The 17,977-nt window shown below is 39.1% G+C and overlaps 1 protein-coding gene across 1 annotated transcript; it reads left to right on the top strand.

Moving 5' to 3' along the window:
• The first annotated feature begins 576 nt into the window (after window positions 1-576).
• Window positions 577-10,148, top strand: LOC121505632 (interferon gamma-like). Its single transcript, XM_041781096.1, has 4 exons — window positions 577-842; window positions 3,442-3,513; window positions 7,156-7,416; window positions 9,284-10,148. Exons 1-4 carry the CDS (start codon window positions 723-725, stop codon window positions 9,422-9,424), a joined length of 594 nt encoding a protein of 197 aa, XP_041637030.1. The 5' UTR covers window positions 577-722; the 3' UTR covers window positions 9,425-10,148.
• Window positions 10,149-17,977: the final 7,829 nt, after the last annotated feature.

Genomic DNA, 17,977 nt, shown 5'->3' on the forward strand with positions numbered 1-17,977 from the left:
GTCTGCAAGAGTGACTTATGTGATAGTGGTACTAATACTTTCTAGTGCTGGCAAAAATGCACAGATCACACCTGAGCCAACGTCAGAAACTCCCAGATTTCCCAAGTAGACCACAATTTGCATGTTTTATTTCAGTGATGCAATGGTTTCCACTCTGTTTCTACTGGATCAAGCGATTTCCAACGCCTTCCGTCTGCAGCCGCATCATTTTCCATCGGCTTCCACCTGCAGCTGCATGAGCTGCAGGCCTCTATCAGAAACCAGTAGACATCCCAGTTTAACCAGCATGATCACAGATTCCAATAAAACCACTGGTTGGTGTGAATTCTGCAGAGAGCAGATGATGGCTGTTTGACATACGTGTGGGAGACCCCTCACCCGCTTCTATGAAGTTTGGTGATTGAAAGGAAACAAGAAAAACCACACTTTTCACACCTAGATCATCTCTGCCGCGCTCTCTCTCCGTCTTTCTCTGTGTGTCTGTGTCTCTGCCACTTTGCTCGCTCTCCCACTGAGATATAAATAAAGGTTTCACGAGAAGTCAAACAGTCTGAGACAACTTCAGGGACAGAGACACTTGGACCATCACAGCCTACAGTCAGCCTTCTCTGAGCTTCCATTCGCTACAGCGGGGATTGAAAGCAGCGCTCACACCAGGCCCAGACAGGCTCCGGATTCAGACCGAACACTTATCGAGCAGAGGTGAAATTAAAGCAGCGACGATGGTTTTAACAGTGAGGGCAGTGGCCTGTCTGTGCCTCTGTTTGACCGTGTGTCAAGTCAGAGGGTCACACATCCCGGCAGAGATGAACAGAACCATCCAGAACCTCCTGCAGCACTATGTGAGTCCTTCTGCTCTTACTTTAACTGATTTTCCCAAAACTTTTACTAGTTCTGCTTCGAGAACGTTAGCAGTATGTGGGGCAGAGAACTTCAAAGATGGGTACAAGCTTTCCATTTCCTCCTGGTACTTTCACACACTGATTCTCTCACCACAAACACGACCGCACGCATGCGCAGACGCACCATCTGCATCCCTATGAGTTAAATTTAAAAGGCTGTTCTGGTGTTTTTAACACTTTCATGCTCAAACATGATAGATATCATCTCTAAAATGTGTATTTATCATAGAAACATTTGTTTTACCCATAATTTATTCATAATTTCCTATTTTTTATTTATTTTTACTGGATTTAAGTTTTGAATATGGTTTAACTGGGCCTTGGTGGTTTAACCCAACTGGGCCCTACTTATTCTAAGTAAGTTCTAATTGGGTTTAAGTGGTTTTAACTGAGTTTTAACCGGATCTAACTGGTTTTAGCTGGGTATTTTTTGGATCTTAGTGGTTTTAACTAGATTTTTACTGGGTTTAAGTATATTAAACTGGGTCTAATTGGTTCTAACTAGGTTTTAACAGAGTTTCAATGGGGTCTTAGTGGTTTAAACCGGGTTTGAACTGGGAATAAGTTGTTTTTACCTAAGTTAAAACTGGGTCTGGGTAGTTTTAACATAGTTTCAACTTGGTCCAGGTAGCTTTAACTGAATTTAAACTTGGTGTAACTGGTTATTACTGAGTTTTGACCGGGTGAAGCTCTTTGGAACTGAGACTTACTGGTTTTAACTGAGTTTTTTATTGGATCTATGAGGGTTAAGTAGAGATTTGACTGAGTGTTTACTAAGTTTAGCTGGTTTTAACTGGTTTTAAACTTTGTATAGCTGGTTTTAACTGAGTTTCCATGGTATCTAAGTGGTTTTAACTCTGTCTTAGTTGTTTTAACCAAGTTTAAACAGGGAAAGCTGGTTTTAACAAAGTTATGACTGGGTCTGAGTGGTTTTAACTGAGTTTTTATTGGATCTAAGTGGTTTTAATGAGGTTTTAACTGGGTCTAGCTGGTTTTAATAGAGGTTTAACTGGATCTAAGTGGTTTTAATTGTGTTTGAACTAGGAATAAGTTGTTTCAATTGAATTTAAAGTGGGTGTAACTGGTTTATAATGAGTTTTGACTGGATGTAGCTCATTTGAACTGAGTTTGAACTTGACCTTACTGGTTTTAACTGAGTTTTAATTGGGTCTAAGAAGTTTTTAACTGGATTTTAACTTGGTCTCAGTGGTTTTAACTAAGTTTAACTGTGTCTTAGTGGTTTAACTGGGTCTAAATGGTTTTAACTAAGTTTAAAGTGGGTTGACTTGGTTCTAGTTGAGTTTGAACAGGGTCTTTAGCTCGGGTCTGTTGGCTGAACAATCAAGCACAATAATACCAGGGTCAGAGAACCAGTTTTTGGTGGTTCTCGCTTCACTGTAGACAGGTGCTAAGTCCTGCTGGGGAAGGAAATCAGCATCTCCATCAAGACTGTCAACAATTGGACACATGAAGCAATGAGTGATAGATGCCAGCATTTACTCTAGACGCTTTTGGACCACTGTGTGTAAATAAAGGTCCCAGAGGCTGGAGGAAGGTCAGAGAGGCCCGGAATCCACTGGGCTTGAAGACAATCAGCAATGATCTGTCTACTGCTGCTGGCCTACTGTAAATAAGAGAGGTGAGCTAAAGGCTTTTTGTAGATGAGGTAGCATATCACAACCACTGTCCTTACCTGCAGGAGTACTGGATGATATTAGCAGCAAGAAGCTGCAGTTAAATGTTGAAATGACAGCAAGTGAAGCTTCACTTTTAACGTGAGACCCTCTGGTAGATGGACATCATTGAGCGCATTTACAGGAAGAACATGTTGGAATTTTGATTATTACAACAAGAAAAATATTGCAAATGTACTTTGGTGACGGTAAATATATCTGGGTAGCCCACCCAAATTCTGTCCATGTGTGGGGAACTCCGAAGCATTTGCACACAGGTAGTTAGGGGTGTTGAGTTAATCATTCCTGCAATGCTTTTTAAATGCAATTCTGCATTTATTCAGCATCAGAACAACCTCAATTAGAGCACACTGATGACGATCTTCCATATGTGGCTGGAGTGATAATCTGTTTATTTATGTAGTATTTACAATGCAAAGACATGCATGCTTATAGCTATTGACTTCCAAAATGCTTGTTTTTAATCTGACTGCTTGTCTTCAATCATGAATTAGTAGCTATGCACAGCAAAACTGAAAACTGAGGATGCATACTGCAGGATCAAATTGAAACTTTTGATCCTGATTAAATCTTGGGACTAAGAAAAGACGATCGTGACAGTGCACCTTAAAACCTAGACTTCTGATATTTAAGAGACGGATGGCCTGTTTTTATGTCTATGGGTTGATTTTTTTGATTTTATATCATTACAACACAGTCTATCAGCCTGCAACAAATAACACTCAGAAGTCCAAGGATCTTTGAACGCACCAGAAACATCACTACAAGCCCTAAATGAAAACTTTCATGTCAGAAATTCCCTCATTATTCATCTTATTCATTTACTCATCTTCTTCTCTTTGCAGAGGATTCCACGTGAAGAGAGATATAACAGGAAGCCCGTCTTCTCCAGGGAACCGCTGACCGGCAAAACCGAGGTAAATAGAAAGAAGTCAGCTGACTGATTTCTTTAACTTAGCTGTTTATGTTGATAAAGAGGAACATGAGGTTTCTGTGAGAGTTAATGTGACAGGATTGATCGCACCACAGACAATGCTCAGGTAGTACAGAAAGATTTAGTCAACTTTCCAAGGGAACTTTAAAGGTCAGTGAGGGGGACTGGCAGGTGGAGGTGTTAGCTCAGGTTGGCACAAAGACTGAGGAGGTGGGGGAAGCTGGACTGGTTTGATTTAAGAGGGAAAAATATAAAAAAATACAGCAATAACACAGAATTTCACAACTCAACAACCCTACAATTTAATTGCAATTAACTAAGGTCCACAGTTAGTGCACTGATATTTTTTCGATCGGGATTAATGGCATGCTTTATAGTACCTTTCAACCCTTTGGATAAAGTGTGTCACTGCTCCTTTAAATGCTATTTCACTCTAAACAGGACATATTATGCAAAAATTACTTTTTAAAAGGATTTTCTGGAAAAAAAAAAAAGGCGCCCCTGGCCTGTCTACAATCCCCTCAAGTGCCTGAAAAATCCATCTGCCCCCCATGTCTTTCTCCACCTTTCAGGAAATGTGTGCTGAAATAAGCCGTTCTCAGGTTTTCCTCTCATGATGTCATGTTGGGAGTTAGCCCACATGGATGTTTTTGGGACCTCTGAGACAAATATAAATTTGTTTTAAAAGAGGGAAATATGTGACCATTAAGAAAAACTCGCAGAAACTTCAGTGGACAAGTTAGATGTGCATCTTTTAAATGATCTTTTCTCTCATTTTTAGTCCATAGCACATTATTTTTATCCATGTTTAAGTCTATGTTTAAAAAAGAAAAATCCAAAATGACACAAAAACAGTTTAAAATGCAAATTAGTGGAATTCTAAAATGCAATAAAAAGGGTGTTATTAACCACGATTAACTACAGAACTAAAGAAGGCTTTTAAAGCTTTTATTTGGGGGTCTGTTGAAGCTAAAGTAGTCTTTTTTCATGCAAACTGTCTGTTTGGGTTTATTTATGCCTATTTTAATAAGTCTGAGTTGATACAGAATGCTTAAAAGGCTTTTAAAACACTAATACTGAGGTTTATAAGGCTTTTAAGGTTTCTATTCCTTTAAATATAGCTCTACATCTGTTTAAATAGTTCTAGTTAATACCCCTGTGTCATCCTTCTGAGCGTAGCTAGCTGTTAGCCTGTGACTCAGCACTAGGCTGCAGTTTGAACCATTTCTTTATGGCGCCGTCTATCTGAGGTTTGTGTGGCTTTATCGCTACTGTCTCTGCAGTGTGCAGCATTTGTGCATCCACCGGCAGGCTCCGAATCAGACATGCAATCTGCAGCTACAAAGATAAAAAGCTCCTTCATGGTTGCTTTTCAAAGTACTACTGTGTACCCTTCGGGTGTTTCTGCTGAAGTCTGCTGCGGTTAACGAGATGATATCTAAGAAGGATTAGATCAGGAGCAGACAGGCAAACAAGCTGCAGAGGCTGTGGTGTGCGGCTTTGGTTTTTCATGTATGATAGTCATGAGGAATCCTTTTAATATCTAATACATTTAACTCTCATGCAGCTTCAAAGAGAGAGAGGATAAAATGCCCGATGCTGAAGCACAGCGTAGTGGTCAATGGTAGCTGCTAAGCTCTTTTTGCCCTCCTTGACTGCACTAAAGCGTGTATACATTATGTAAAAACTGCAAATAGCTCTGCAAGGCCTAGCTCTAACTTTAGATGAGTGTTTGAAGAACAGAACACCTGACATCCAGAGCACAAGGAGCATAAAGGAAACTCTGGGGGTCTGGTCCAAGCCTGCAGCCACATGTTAAAGTGTTTACCCAAATGCTATCTAAGTCATTAGGACTCCACTGTCAGGGTGGTTTTTAAAGGAATTTTAAGTTTGCATGGTGATATTTAACCCTAAAGAGATCCTTTGATATCCTGAATTATTTGTCCCTAAGGACAAAAAATGTACGCTTCCAAAAAACGTCAGTAAAAATAATATATATATTTATATTGTTTTCACTTTAACAAAGTCAATATTTTAAAATTACTTGAAATATACATAAAAAATATAAATTATGCTTCTAAGATTTTAGCCCTTTAAAGGCCAGTATGTTTACACAACCGTCTGTATTTTTAACCCCCCCCCCCCAAAAAAAACTAAATTTTGACATAAAATAATCATGAAATGAATTTCAAGGCATATTTGATAATTATTATTCTTAACAGGCCCTAAAATGGGTCAATGACTGGCAGCAGTATTGATTTTGATGCATTGATACTTTCATTTTTTTGCCATGTCAGATTTAGAAAAAAACTCACACTCGTGGTCCTAAGGACCAAAAATGTCCACTTCTCAAAAACTGCTGTAAAAATTTTTTTTTAATCATTTTTTCCCACTTTTAATGAGTTATTCTTTTAAAACTACTTCAGCCTGAAATACACACATTTATTATAAATATTTTGGGGGGGATTTTAACCCTTTAATTACCAGAATGTTTACACAACTCCACTGGTTTCAATAGAAAAAAAAATCAGAAAAATATAAATAAAACACACACACAGCATAATCTAATATCAATAGCAAGATACACTTATCATTTCAGTAGCAGATACTCCTACAGAAAGCAGTAAAAATGTGAAATTTTGCAGCGTTCTTTGAATAGGAAAAAGTAGCGCCATCTTGTGGACAAATATAAAAATCAAAAATTAAAAGCGAGTTGTCCAAAACAGAGTCTTAACATAAAGTAATGCATTAGTTAATGTAGAGATAAATATGGGTTAAAAAATGGCATTTTCCAGGTTTTTGATGGGACATTTTTGGTCCTTCAAAAGAAACGTGTCAGTTTTTTTGTGTAGCTTAGCCATTTTAGGCTAATTTAAGGAACTGAGGCAAGAAATCTAAAATGTCTTAAAAATAAAAATGTTCTGGAAAATTTGAGCTGTATTCCTTCATCACAGCCACAGTGGCTTGGGAATAAAAAACTGCATGGCACAAAATGCCCCTCGGATCTCTTAACGGTTAAGAAGAATTTTGTCACTCAGAAGGTGGTATTTAGCATCGACACACACCCCACACACTCCTCTGTGTTTTACCAGCGTGTGTTTTTCCCTCCTCTCAACAGCAAAGGTGTTAAAGTTCATCATTTTAGAATTTTTCCAGTCCTGTGAGTCATCTGAGGTTAAACTGAAACACTGAACCTGCTTCTTCTCTGCACTACATTTAACAAAATAAGGCGCACTTTAATCCTTTTATACTATTTTTGATAGATTTACTGACCTGACCTTGACTCCTGTGGGTTCTTGCATCCACATAAATGTTATAATCTGTTTGCAATGATGAATAATCGCATTCATGTTTCAGTTTCAGTAATTAGCATCACCCTACTCCAGCTAATCTGTGGAGGAAACCACAAAGTTTCATTCCATCAAACTTTTTCAAACTTCCACCAACTCTACTGAGTTAAATTTATCTCTCACAGCTTCTTAAAACAACTCCAGATCTGTATTTTTACATTTTAGCACCACTTAAGTTCCTGCTGGTTAGTTTGGGTTTGCTTCTTCTAAAATCTAAATTTTCACAAGCATAAAGGTCAATATTTTTATCTGACCTTTGTGTGTTCCTCTCTCAGTCACAGAGGGTCTTCATGGGTGGCGTTTTGGAGACGTATGAAAAAATACTCGGCCTCATGTTGAACCAGCTTCCCACCCCGAGCCCCGTGACGAACCAGCTTCCCAACGCCGGTGCCGCCAACGATGCAGAGACGGGGGGAAACGAAGACTTGAGGCCTAAGCTGAACTTCATCCTGAAGAAAGTCCATGACCTGAGGAAGAATGAGTACCAGGAGCAGGAGAGGCTTCTGCAGAACCTGGATGCTCTCAAAAACATCAAGGTAGAGACCTGTAGGCCTAAGACTGGGTTCATGGAGGGATGTTTGTGCAGCACCTTTTCTTCTAACTGTTATGAGAGATAAGGTGACGATCTAGATTAACACTTGACATCGCTTACCAATAATAGAGGGGCTTTATATTAACACAGCAGATACATGTTTGAAAGCACCGTTAAAGTTTGGAGACGGTTCATTTGAGCTGAAGTTAAAGAGAAAATTTAAAAGGTTGATAACGAATCAGATTCAGCAGCTGAGTCAATGTGATGACCAAAGAGTCCAAGAAGCTTTCAGATATTTAATGGTCGAGTTTATGAAGAATTTAGAAAGTTATATTTAAGATAAAGCTTTGTACATGTTTATGGTTGGGTTAAAAGCTTTTATAATTTTTATACAGGTTAAAATAATCCTTGTAAATCTAAAGGAATTTAGCAAATTAATTTGGGACAAATAGGGCCTTTGTGGTTTTCTTTCAAATGTTTATGATGTATTTATACAGTGCATTTATGAGGTTCCTAGTATGCTTATTTCAGGGTGTTAATCTGATGTTTTTAGGGGCTTTAAAGGTATCTATATGGGTGTAAAAAATGAGCTTTTATGGAATAAAATGGTCTTATATTGGGGTTTACATAGAGTTTTTAAATAAGGCGTTTTTAGGGGTTTGTATTGGGGTTTAAATAAGGAACTTATTGGGGTTAAAATAAGGGGCTTTTAGGGGTTAAACATACTGATACTGGGGTTTAAATAGAGGTTAATATATGGTATTTTAGGTGTTTCTATTTGGGTTTAAATAAGGAACTTATTGGGGTTAAAATAAGGGGCTTTTAAGGGTTGAACGTACTGATACTGGGGGTTGAATACAATGTTAAGATAAAGTGTTTAAGGCTGTTTATGTTGGAGTTAAAATGGGCTTTTATGGGTTTAAATTGACTTAAATAAGGGTTTGGTTAGAAGTTTTTAAGAAAGTGTTTTAGGTGTTCCTATTGGGGTTAAAATAAGGGATTTAGAGGGGTTTAACAGGCCTTACATTGGGGTTTAAATAAGAAACTTATTGGGGTTAAAAATAAGGGGCTTTTAGGGATTAAATATACTGATATTGGGGTTTTAGAGGGGTTTAAAGGCACTTATGTTGGTGTTAAAACAGAGTGTTTTGCTAAAATATTTTAAGGTGTTTATACTGGGGTGAAATAAGAGGCTTTTATGGGTCTAAATGCATGTGTAATGGACTTAAATAAGGATTTAGAGGGGGTTTAATGTGCTGAGGTTGGGGTTTAAATAAAGTGTTACGATAAAATATTTTAAGATATTTATAATGGAGTTAAGGTCGAATGTTTAAGAGGCTTTTTAGGTTTTTGTGTTGGAGTAAATTAAGTTTTTTAGGATTCAAAGGTATTTCTAATGATGTTTAAATGAAGTTTTTTATCTTAAAGTTTTTTAGAGGATTTATTTAAATTAAGTGTTTTATGGATTTTTAAGGTTTTATGTTTGGCTTTAAATAAGATGATAAAAATGATTATCAGGCACTTTTACTGTGGTATAAATGAGTTGTTTTAAGGGTTCCTCCAGTAGTTTTATTGGAGGTTTTAGACAGTTTTTAAAAGGCTTATTAAGTGTTGAAATTTGGGTTAAAATATAATGTGTTGAGGAGTTTTAGGGTGCTTATTTTGGGGTTTTAAATAAAGTTTTTTTCTTGGCTTTTAGTTATATTCATATTGGGTTTTAAACAAGGTGTGAAACACTTTTATAATATTTTATTAGGTTTGAATAAAGAGTTTAAAAGGCTTCAAAGCGTTTCTATAAGATGTTTAAACAGTTTCCTCCAGGCGTTTATAGAATTGTTTAATTTTACCGTCTTTGTCTTTTTCTCCTCTAGATGGAGAACAATGTCGTCCAGAGCAAAGCATTGTGGGAGCTGCCATGGCTGTACGAGGAGGCAAGCTCTTTGTCCAAAGCCCACAGGCAGGAGCGACGAAGACGGCAAGCATGGAGGGCCAAATCTCACGCCAGAGGCTGAAAGAGAAAGAGGCTAAATGATGGCAACAGTGAAAATCAAATATAAAAGCCATAACAGTAAAACAGACACAATTTAAAACAGATGGATTTAGATTTTATGTTTTTTTATTAGATTATTTAATAGAAATGGATGAACCAGCAGTCTAAGCCAAAGAAATGTCAGTTTTGCATTTTTTATAACCGAGTCTGGTGCTCAGAACTGAAGAACTGATCACTGTTAGTTTTTAACCAGAGGTTTTCTCTCCTCATAAATCACCGTAGCCTGGAAATACTTGATTTATTAACTTTTAAATGCTGTAAAATTGATTTATTGCTTTGAAAATGATTAATTTGTCCTTTTGAATGTCTGTGTGAGATTTTGAATCTTATAAAAAATATGCAATCATACTCCATGAAGCAGGATTTATGTTTTCAGCTGTGGAAACCAACAGTTTAAAAAGCACATACCTTTAACCACTAGTTTTTGTTGAAAAAGCTCAAATGTCTTGATGTTAAATTAGATACTAGTTCCTGTTTTACATTTACTTTCCCCATCTAAGATAGAACTGTTCATTTGAACTCCAAACTAATAATACAACAGGACCATGATGATGTTTACAGCACAAATAATGACAATTTTAATACAGGTCTTTTAAATTTCCATGTTCAGCACATAGTTGCAATACTGTTCAGGGATAGTAGATTTGTTATTCTAATATGTCAAAGTTTTTGTATTTATTTTTGTATTTAAGATGTTAATTTAAAGAGAAATATACTGCTGTCAACTGAGATAATTATTTATTGTGTTTTTGTGTTGTTGTGATTATTTATTGATTGGCACATGCAAACAAATGCAACTGAATAAAGCAGAAGGAAATGCATTTAACGTGTTTTTATTATGCTGGTATTTTGTAAATGTTACGCTTAAAGGTCACAGTTACACCAACATTTCATTTTACCAAATGCTGCCCTCTGAAAAATGCATCTAATCCCATTTTGTCACTTTAATAATTAAAATGTTATTCTGGAAACTTTTTTGAACTGATAGGTAGATAAGGGTGTCGTCTGCATAAGGTTAGATGTACTGTTTCTAACATATACAGTACTGAGCAGAACTTTAAGCCATGTTTGGGCCAAAAAATGAGACTGAATTAAGGTCTGTGATGGCAAGTATGCCCACCTGAGGGCACTTTGAGGCGAGACAGAGGATTGACACAACCAAGGTAATGCTCCTTGCATATTACCAGGGGCATGGTAAAATGATCCTCTGAAAAATAACGAAGCCCATTGGGTCGTAGGGTTGCCGTGAGCCTCTAGTTTTGCTCGGGATGCGTCAAGGGTCCAAAAAGCCACCAGTGGTCTCGGGGCATGTTATCAGGGGTCTTAAGGCCCAGACAAAAGAGATGCCATCAAGCCAGACCTTGGCTGCCAAGCAAAGCCACCCTCTCCAGTCCCAGGTTGTTGCATATTTGGCCAGCACTTCAAACTTATGCACACTGCTATAGATGAAATTTAAGGTGGTTGTTGGGTATTTTGGGTGCTAAATTATCCACGCTTCCTGCAGTGTCACAGCTGGATGGAGCTCACTATTGTTACGCAATGCTGAAATATGTAATATTAACAGATAATCTTTATCTGCTTTCAGGAAATGAAACACATCTTCACATTCTCAGAGTCTGGTTGGTAATAGTTTTGGATTATTATTTCCAGAGGTATCAAGTAACAAAGTACAAATACTTTGTTACCTTACTTAGAAATTTTGGGTATCTATACTTTACTGGAGTAATTATTTTTCAGCCGACTTTTTACTTCTACTCCTTACATTATCAAGCAATTATCTGTACTTTCTATTCCTTACATTTTAAAAATAGCCTCATTACTCCTATTTCATTTCAGCGTGTTTTTATTCCAGCTTGTCATCTTTCAAAAAAACACGAATAAAGAAAAACAAAAACCTATCCAGATAAATCGCGCCATCCAGTTAGAGGGAATTTGATTGTGGTTGGATGAGAAGTAGAAACATTGGTTTGCACGCAATCCATCACACCTATGTACGACACAAATCACGTCACACTCCGGCAAGGAAATAGCAGACGTAAGTGGCCGAGTACGAAGATGTCCGTGGCAGAGACTCAAGAGAACTGGAGCAAAATGTCCCAACTAAGCACCAGCAGGGAGGTTGGTAGTACGCATATATGGTTCTTGAATCAAGAACCATATATGAGTTCATTTTTAATCGGTATAAATTCGGCTGAAACAGGTGCATTCCAAATTTTTCAACATTAACATTCTAATATAACATTATAGTAAAAATGGCCTTTAGAAAAATGGTTGTTTTTGGGGAGGTGGGGTAGTGCACTATAGGCCCCTGTGGCACGGACTACGCTTTTGTCCTTAATGGCATTTTTTGTTACTGATTATTGTTCATTACTTTTACTTTTATACTTTAGTAGTTTTGAAACCAGTACTTTTATACTTTTAATGTGAATACTTTTGACACCTCTGATTATTTCTTATTTTGGCTCTAGGAGGGAAAGGGAACACATATGCAGATGTTCCGCTGAGATAAAACTTCATCTCCTCTTCTGTTCTGATGAAATCCAGTTCAACAGTGAAGTGTGTGAACAACACTGCACCTATAAATCCCTCACAGCGCATTATTTCTTTTAAGGCTCAAAGCATTTTGTCAAGGGGTTGAATGAAACACATGTAGAAGTATGCATGCCGCTCGCTGTGCTTGCACATGCATGCTGACAGGTGCTTGGTCTGACCTGCTCCATGTTTAATGGTGGTTTTAAACACCTGGTGGTGATACTGTATACTGCTGGGAGTCTGGGTAAGGTTTAAGGGTATCAAAACATGTGAACCATTTTGAAACTGTCAACATTTCCACTGCAGCAACACCCAATAAACATTTCATTTTTACTGCTCTGATACAACCCTCAATTCCAAAAAAGTTGGGACACAGCGTAAAATGTAAACAAAGTTGTCAAATCTCATAAACCCATATTTTATTCACAATAGAACATAAACTACATATCAGATGTTGAAGATGAGACATTTTTCAATTTCATGAAAAATACCAGCTCACTTTGAATTTGATGGCAGCAACACATCTCAAAAAGTAGGGATGGGGCAACTAAAGAGTGGAAAAGAAAGTGGTTCTAAAAACATCTGGAGGAGCATTTTGCAGCTACTTAGGTTAACTGGCAACATCTCAGTAACATGACTGGGTATAAAAGGGGCATTTTAGAGAAGCAGAGTCTCTCAGATGTAAAGATGGGCAGAGGTTCACTAACCTGAGAAAAACTGTGTCCAAAAAAGTGTGCAGCCCATAATATCATCAAAAGATTCAGTGAGTTGTGAGCATGCTCAGAGTGACTCAGCTGATTTGTCAGAGTCACTGACGTTTGTGTTAAGTAGGCAACTTCTACTTCTACTTTAATGGTTCCTAAAAACACAGGGAATGTAATTATCCACTAAAATACACATTAGCCCTCTGCTAGCACCTGTGCTACTGCTGTCCTCTGTGGTGACTGATGTCATGTTTCTGCAAAGGTCAGCAGATGTATAAAAGAGGTTAAGGTTGCAACAGAAACATTCAACTCTAGCTTTATTTTGGCCCACTGATTACTGGTAGATCACTTTTATTAACATAAACAACACCATTAAAACTCAGAGAGCGTAAACGAAACAATCACACCGTTTGTTGAGTTTCTCTTTGCCGTTCAGCTCAGAGACTATGACGCTCTGCAGGCAGACGGGTGGGTCGGGGTATTTCTACAGCTACAAAAGTGCAGACCCCCAACCCACAGCTGTGATGTCACTTCCTGTGACATCACTGCTGGTAAATGGGAGGCAGGATCTTTTACTGTAAGTGCAGCTTTACCCATAATGCACTGTGAATGCTCTGCTGCTGTGAGGTTGTGACTTCTAAGAAAGGCGAGCTGTGTTTCCCCTGCAGAGAGCAGAGGAGGGTTGTGTTTGTGTGTGGTCAAAACAGAGCAGAGGTGGCGGCAGAGGGACTGAGCATGCTCGAAAAGAGAAACTGACTTGACGTGCTTCATCTGAGATGTGCTTTTTTTTAAAAGGAGAAGTTATATTTATGTTTTATGTCAACTGGGTGGTGCCATTCATTAGCTGAGAGGGAAGTTTTAATGCTATGGAGTCATACTGAATGTGCCATCTAATTCAGTCCAGCACGTTCCATATTAGTGTGTAATTTTGTGCATGTGGGAAATCGCCGTTTGCATTCCAGATTGCTTATATGCTCTTATCGTGGGCAATAATAAGTCTGATTTTCTCTTCAATGTTGCAGTCACCCTTGGGAAATTTTTCCTGCACAAATCCAAAAACATGAAGATTATTCCCAAGTTTTGTGACTTTATGAGCAACTTTCTATCTTGCATGAAAGCCTTCAATGCCCCCAGCCCTGCAGCCTCTATCTGTGATCCTAAACAGGTCGTTCTGAAGATCTCAGTGGTTCCAAGCATGGTACTGTGATGGAGGCCACATTTGCAAAAAGACAGTTGGGGAAATTCTGGATATTCCACAGTCAACTATAAGTGATATTAATAGAGAGTAAAGAGTTTAGGAACAACAGCCACAAAGCAGAGGACCATGTAAAATAATGGAGGGCAGGCTCCTTATCTCCAGTGAAGGCCAATCTTATCTAATCTCCTAATGGTTCAGCATACCAGGACATTCTGGACAATGCTATGCTTCCAACAGTGTGGCAACAGTTTGGGGAAGGCCCTTTTCTAATCCAGCATGACTGTGCCCCAGTGCACAAAGAAGGACTAGAAAGACATGATTTGATGAGTTCTAGCCTCCATAGAGCCCTGACCCAAACCCCATCCAGCACCTTGGTGGGAGTGAGATTGTGAGCCAGGCCTTCTGGTCTAACATCAGTGCCTGAATGGGCACAAATTCCCACTGAAACACTCCAGAATCTTGTGAAAAGCTTTCCAAGAAGAGTGGAGGCTGTTAGAGCTGCAAAAGGGGGGTAACTCCATATTAAAGTACATGGATTTGAAATACTGCAGGCCCATGCTGTTTGTAAATGAACGATTGAATGTCAGATTGGAGGCAGGAAGTAAACAACAGGAATCGATGTGTTAGTCCGATAAAGTTCTAGGTCAGAGGTGGGCAACTGGTGATCCAGGGGCCATATGTTGCTGGGCAACCAGAGCAGTTGGCAGCAAGAAAGATGCACTCTTTAGTTATATCTTTGAGTTGTAGTGTTATTTCACCATTAAGTTGACAAAATATTTTGAAATCTATGAAAAGAAAGAAGGTGGATGGTCCAGGACACCTTTGGGAGAAAGAACGGGAAATTTCCATCAAGAAAAACCCAAAAAGGACGACAAAGAAGACCTCAGTCTCAGCTACAACTCCTGGCAAGTTTAAAAGCTAACAACAACTGCCAGAAACTGCCACAGAACACTGTCTGATCAACAGGAGACTACTGAATGCTATCTACTGAGGTAGCAAGGGGTGGCATGTATGAACGCAGCGGCCCGGCGCTCCATCACTAGCAGCAAAACAAACCCTACACTTACACCAAAGCTGACTTCTGTGTATAAGAGACTGCTTCTTGACTACTGCAAAGGAAGCGTGCCTGCAGAGGTTACATCTCTCCCAATGGAGATTATCTGGAAAATGGGGCAAACAAGCCGGGCTGCAGGCTAGGCTAAGAGCGTCCCCACACAAGCCTGTCGTACTGAGCATCTTCCTCACTGGTGCCCGCTCCCACACCAGCAGGATGGACGACATGAGGCCGTGGATTTCTGCCAAATGATTGGTGGCGCTCATCCGACTACCGGGGTGAAGAGGAGGTCCTCCGATGCATCCAGGTCCCTCAAATAACTACATAGTTGTGTTAATATGTTTAATCATTTCAGTCCTCTACTGACCATTATCACTGTCTGATGGCTTTAAAGCTTAAATGATAGTCAAAATAGACAACCTTTATTGAACCTGCAGGGGTTACAGTTTAACAGCTCTGAAATAATCAGTATCTTATAAACTGAAAAAGTAAAATGAGGTTTAAAAGTAAAAAAGTAGCTAACTAGATAAAGGACTTGCTGTTTCAGTCTCTGTCCGATGTTTTCTGGGGTCTGGCAGGGCCTTGAGTGGGCGGCCTGCTTTGATGCTAAAGGGCCCAGTTAGCATGAGTGTGTTTGTGTTCATGTGGGTTTCGGTGTCAGTCAGCATGCTGCAGAAGCTTCTGCAGGAGACAGGAAGTGTGATGTCTGAGAGAATGAACTCTGCACTGCCTCTTCTGCTGAAGAGTGGAACAGACACTCTTTTAGCTTTACATAATCTTTATGTCGTAAATAGAAACCAGTTTAACTCTGACACTTAGAGTTGCATTTGCTGGAAAGGAAACCACAGAACTGAATGTTAACATACATGAAACTAACATGGCATTTAGCTGGTGTAATATTCATGTGCATGCATGCACTTCTTCCCACGTCATCCTCTTTGTCACTGCAGGCAGGTTTCACCTTGTTGAGTCACTATGCCTTTATTTAATATCTCCTACAGTAAAATGTAGACTGAAGAATGAAATAGATTACAATGATTTGCCAACATATATCCAAATGAATAATGTGCAGGATTTCTGTTGGTCTCTGTGCCTTATAATGTGCTGTATATTTTTAATAGGTGACATGTCTGGACTGTATTCAGGTCCCTCTAGGCCTTGCACTCCTTCGCTGTGAAGCCATGCTGTTGTGACTCCTGCAGAATGTGACTTGCATTGAAATAAGCAGGAGGGCTCCCCTGTTGCTCCAAAAGCTGTATCTGCCTCTGAGTGTTAAGGCTGCTTTCACAGATGTGCAAGTGACCCACGCCATCGGCACTAACACGCCCACCATGATACAGTCTGGATAAATTTCCTCTTAAGTCCAGAGGGCTCCATGGCCATTATTTCCAAAAACGTGTGGACTCATCAGACCACAGCACACTTTGCTAGTGCAGGTCAGTCCGTCTCAGATGGGCTTAGACCCAGCACCATCTAAAGTGGTCACAGACTTTTAGTGTGGTTTTCAGCCTTGTCCTTTATGTGCAGAGGTTTCTCCAGACTCTTTGAATCTTTTTCATGATATTATAGACTGTAGATGGTCAGATTTCAACATTTTTTACAATCACATGTTGGAGAACATTGCTCAGAAACTAGTGGACTATTTGCAGTCTTTCACAAAGTGAAACCTTGTGCCATCATTGCTGGTAACAACCCAGCCTTTAAGAAGAGCTCCTGTTACATCTAATCATGGTTCTATCACCTCTTGCCAGTTAAACTATCCACATACAGAATGTTCAGGTGTTTTTAAGCATTCAACAATGTTTCCAGGCTTGTTGTGCTTCTGTAACAACTTTTTTTTAGAACATATAACTTTTAAGCATGTTTGGGGCAAAAATGGAGGCTGAAGTATGGCGAGAAAGCCATCTGGCGCCACCATCAGGAGGACTGACACAACCCTGGTTGTGCTCTGGATGTCCTTGCATGTTACCAGAGGGATGTAAAAACAACCTGGTGTTAAAAACAGATAGGTCAGCATCTCCTGAGCGGAGTAAAGAGTGGATGTGGCAAGAGAGCATGGCCTAGCGCACCATGTAGGTGGGAAGTAGGGAAGGCCACAGGCCCCTGATCATGCTGTGGACGTCCCAAAGGCCTGAAAACAGGAGGTGGTCCCTGAGTGTATTAGCAGGGATAAAAGAGATGCTGTTGAGCTTGACCTTAACTGCAGAGTGACATACGTGTTGACATGTGTTGAGTTTGACATCAAATATCTTGTCTTTTTGCTGTATTAAGTTAACCCTCAGGCCCTCCTAGAGTCCCTTTAGGGCTTTTTGATTGTATTTTTTTGCCTTTACTTTGGCGGTTATCATGCTAAGATGATGATATTTGACAAAGATGTTCATTTTTAATGAAATTTTCGAAGTTTCATTATCCACACTGTGCCGACAGAATTTTCCACTGTGTAGACAAAAACTCACACTCTCCCTCCTAAAGTCCTTTTAGGCCTCACTGACTACCATTAAAACCACTTATTTTCAGTCTACTGCCACTGCAATACAGAAATAAGAAATCCTGTTAATTTCTCTGTAATTCAGTCATTCAGAGGTAAAAATATTTGCAAACCAAAAATTGCCGCCAAATTTTGCCATTTTTTAATGCTTCCAGAGAGGCATTATGGGAGATAATAACCTTGTTTGAACTGACAGGATATATCAGTGACTGTAGCCCACTCCTTTAAAGGAGGGCCTGAGGGTTAAATACAAGTTGAAATTATTAACAAACCACTTTATTCTGCTATGATTGACATTTTGCACAATGTCCCAACTTATTTGGAACTAACCTGAAAAGGAAAAGTGTGCTGTGTACGATGAGTCCACATTTGGGGTTGTTTTTGGAAATAATGACTGTTGACTTCTCTAGATCAGTGGTTTTCAAACTTTTTTCGCCCAAGGCACACCTAAGGTTAAGCCAAAATCACACCATATTTAAATCAATAGAAAATAGACTTTTTAAATAATGTTACAGTCAAGGTGGTCTATATGGGGAGAT

Source organism: Cheilinus undulatus, linkage group 23 (assembly GCF_018320785.1).
Source record: "Cheilinus undulatus linkage group 23, ASM1832078v1, whole genome shotgun sequence".
Taxonomy (NCBI): domain Eukaryota; kingdom Metazoa; phylum Chordata; class Actinopteri; order Labriformes; family Labridae; genus Cheilinus; species Cheilinus undulatus.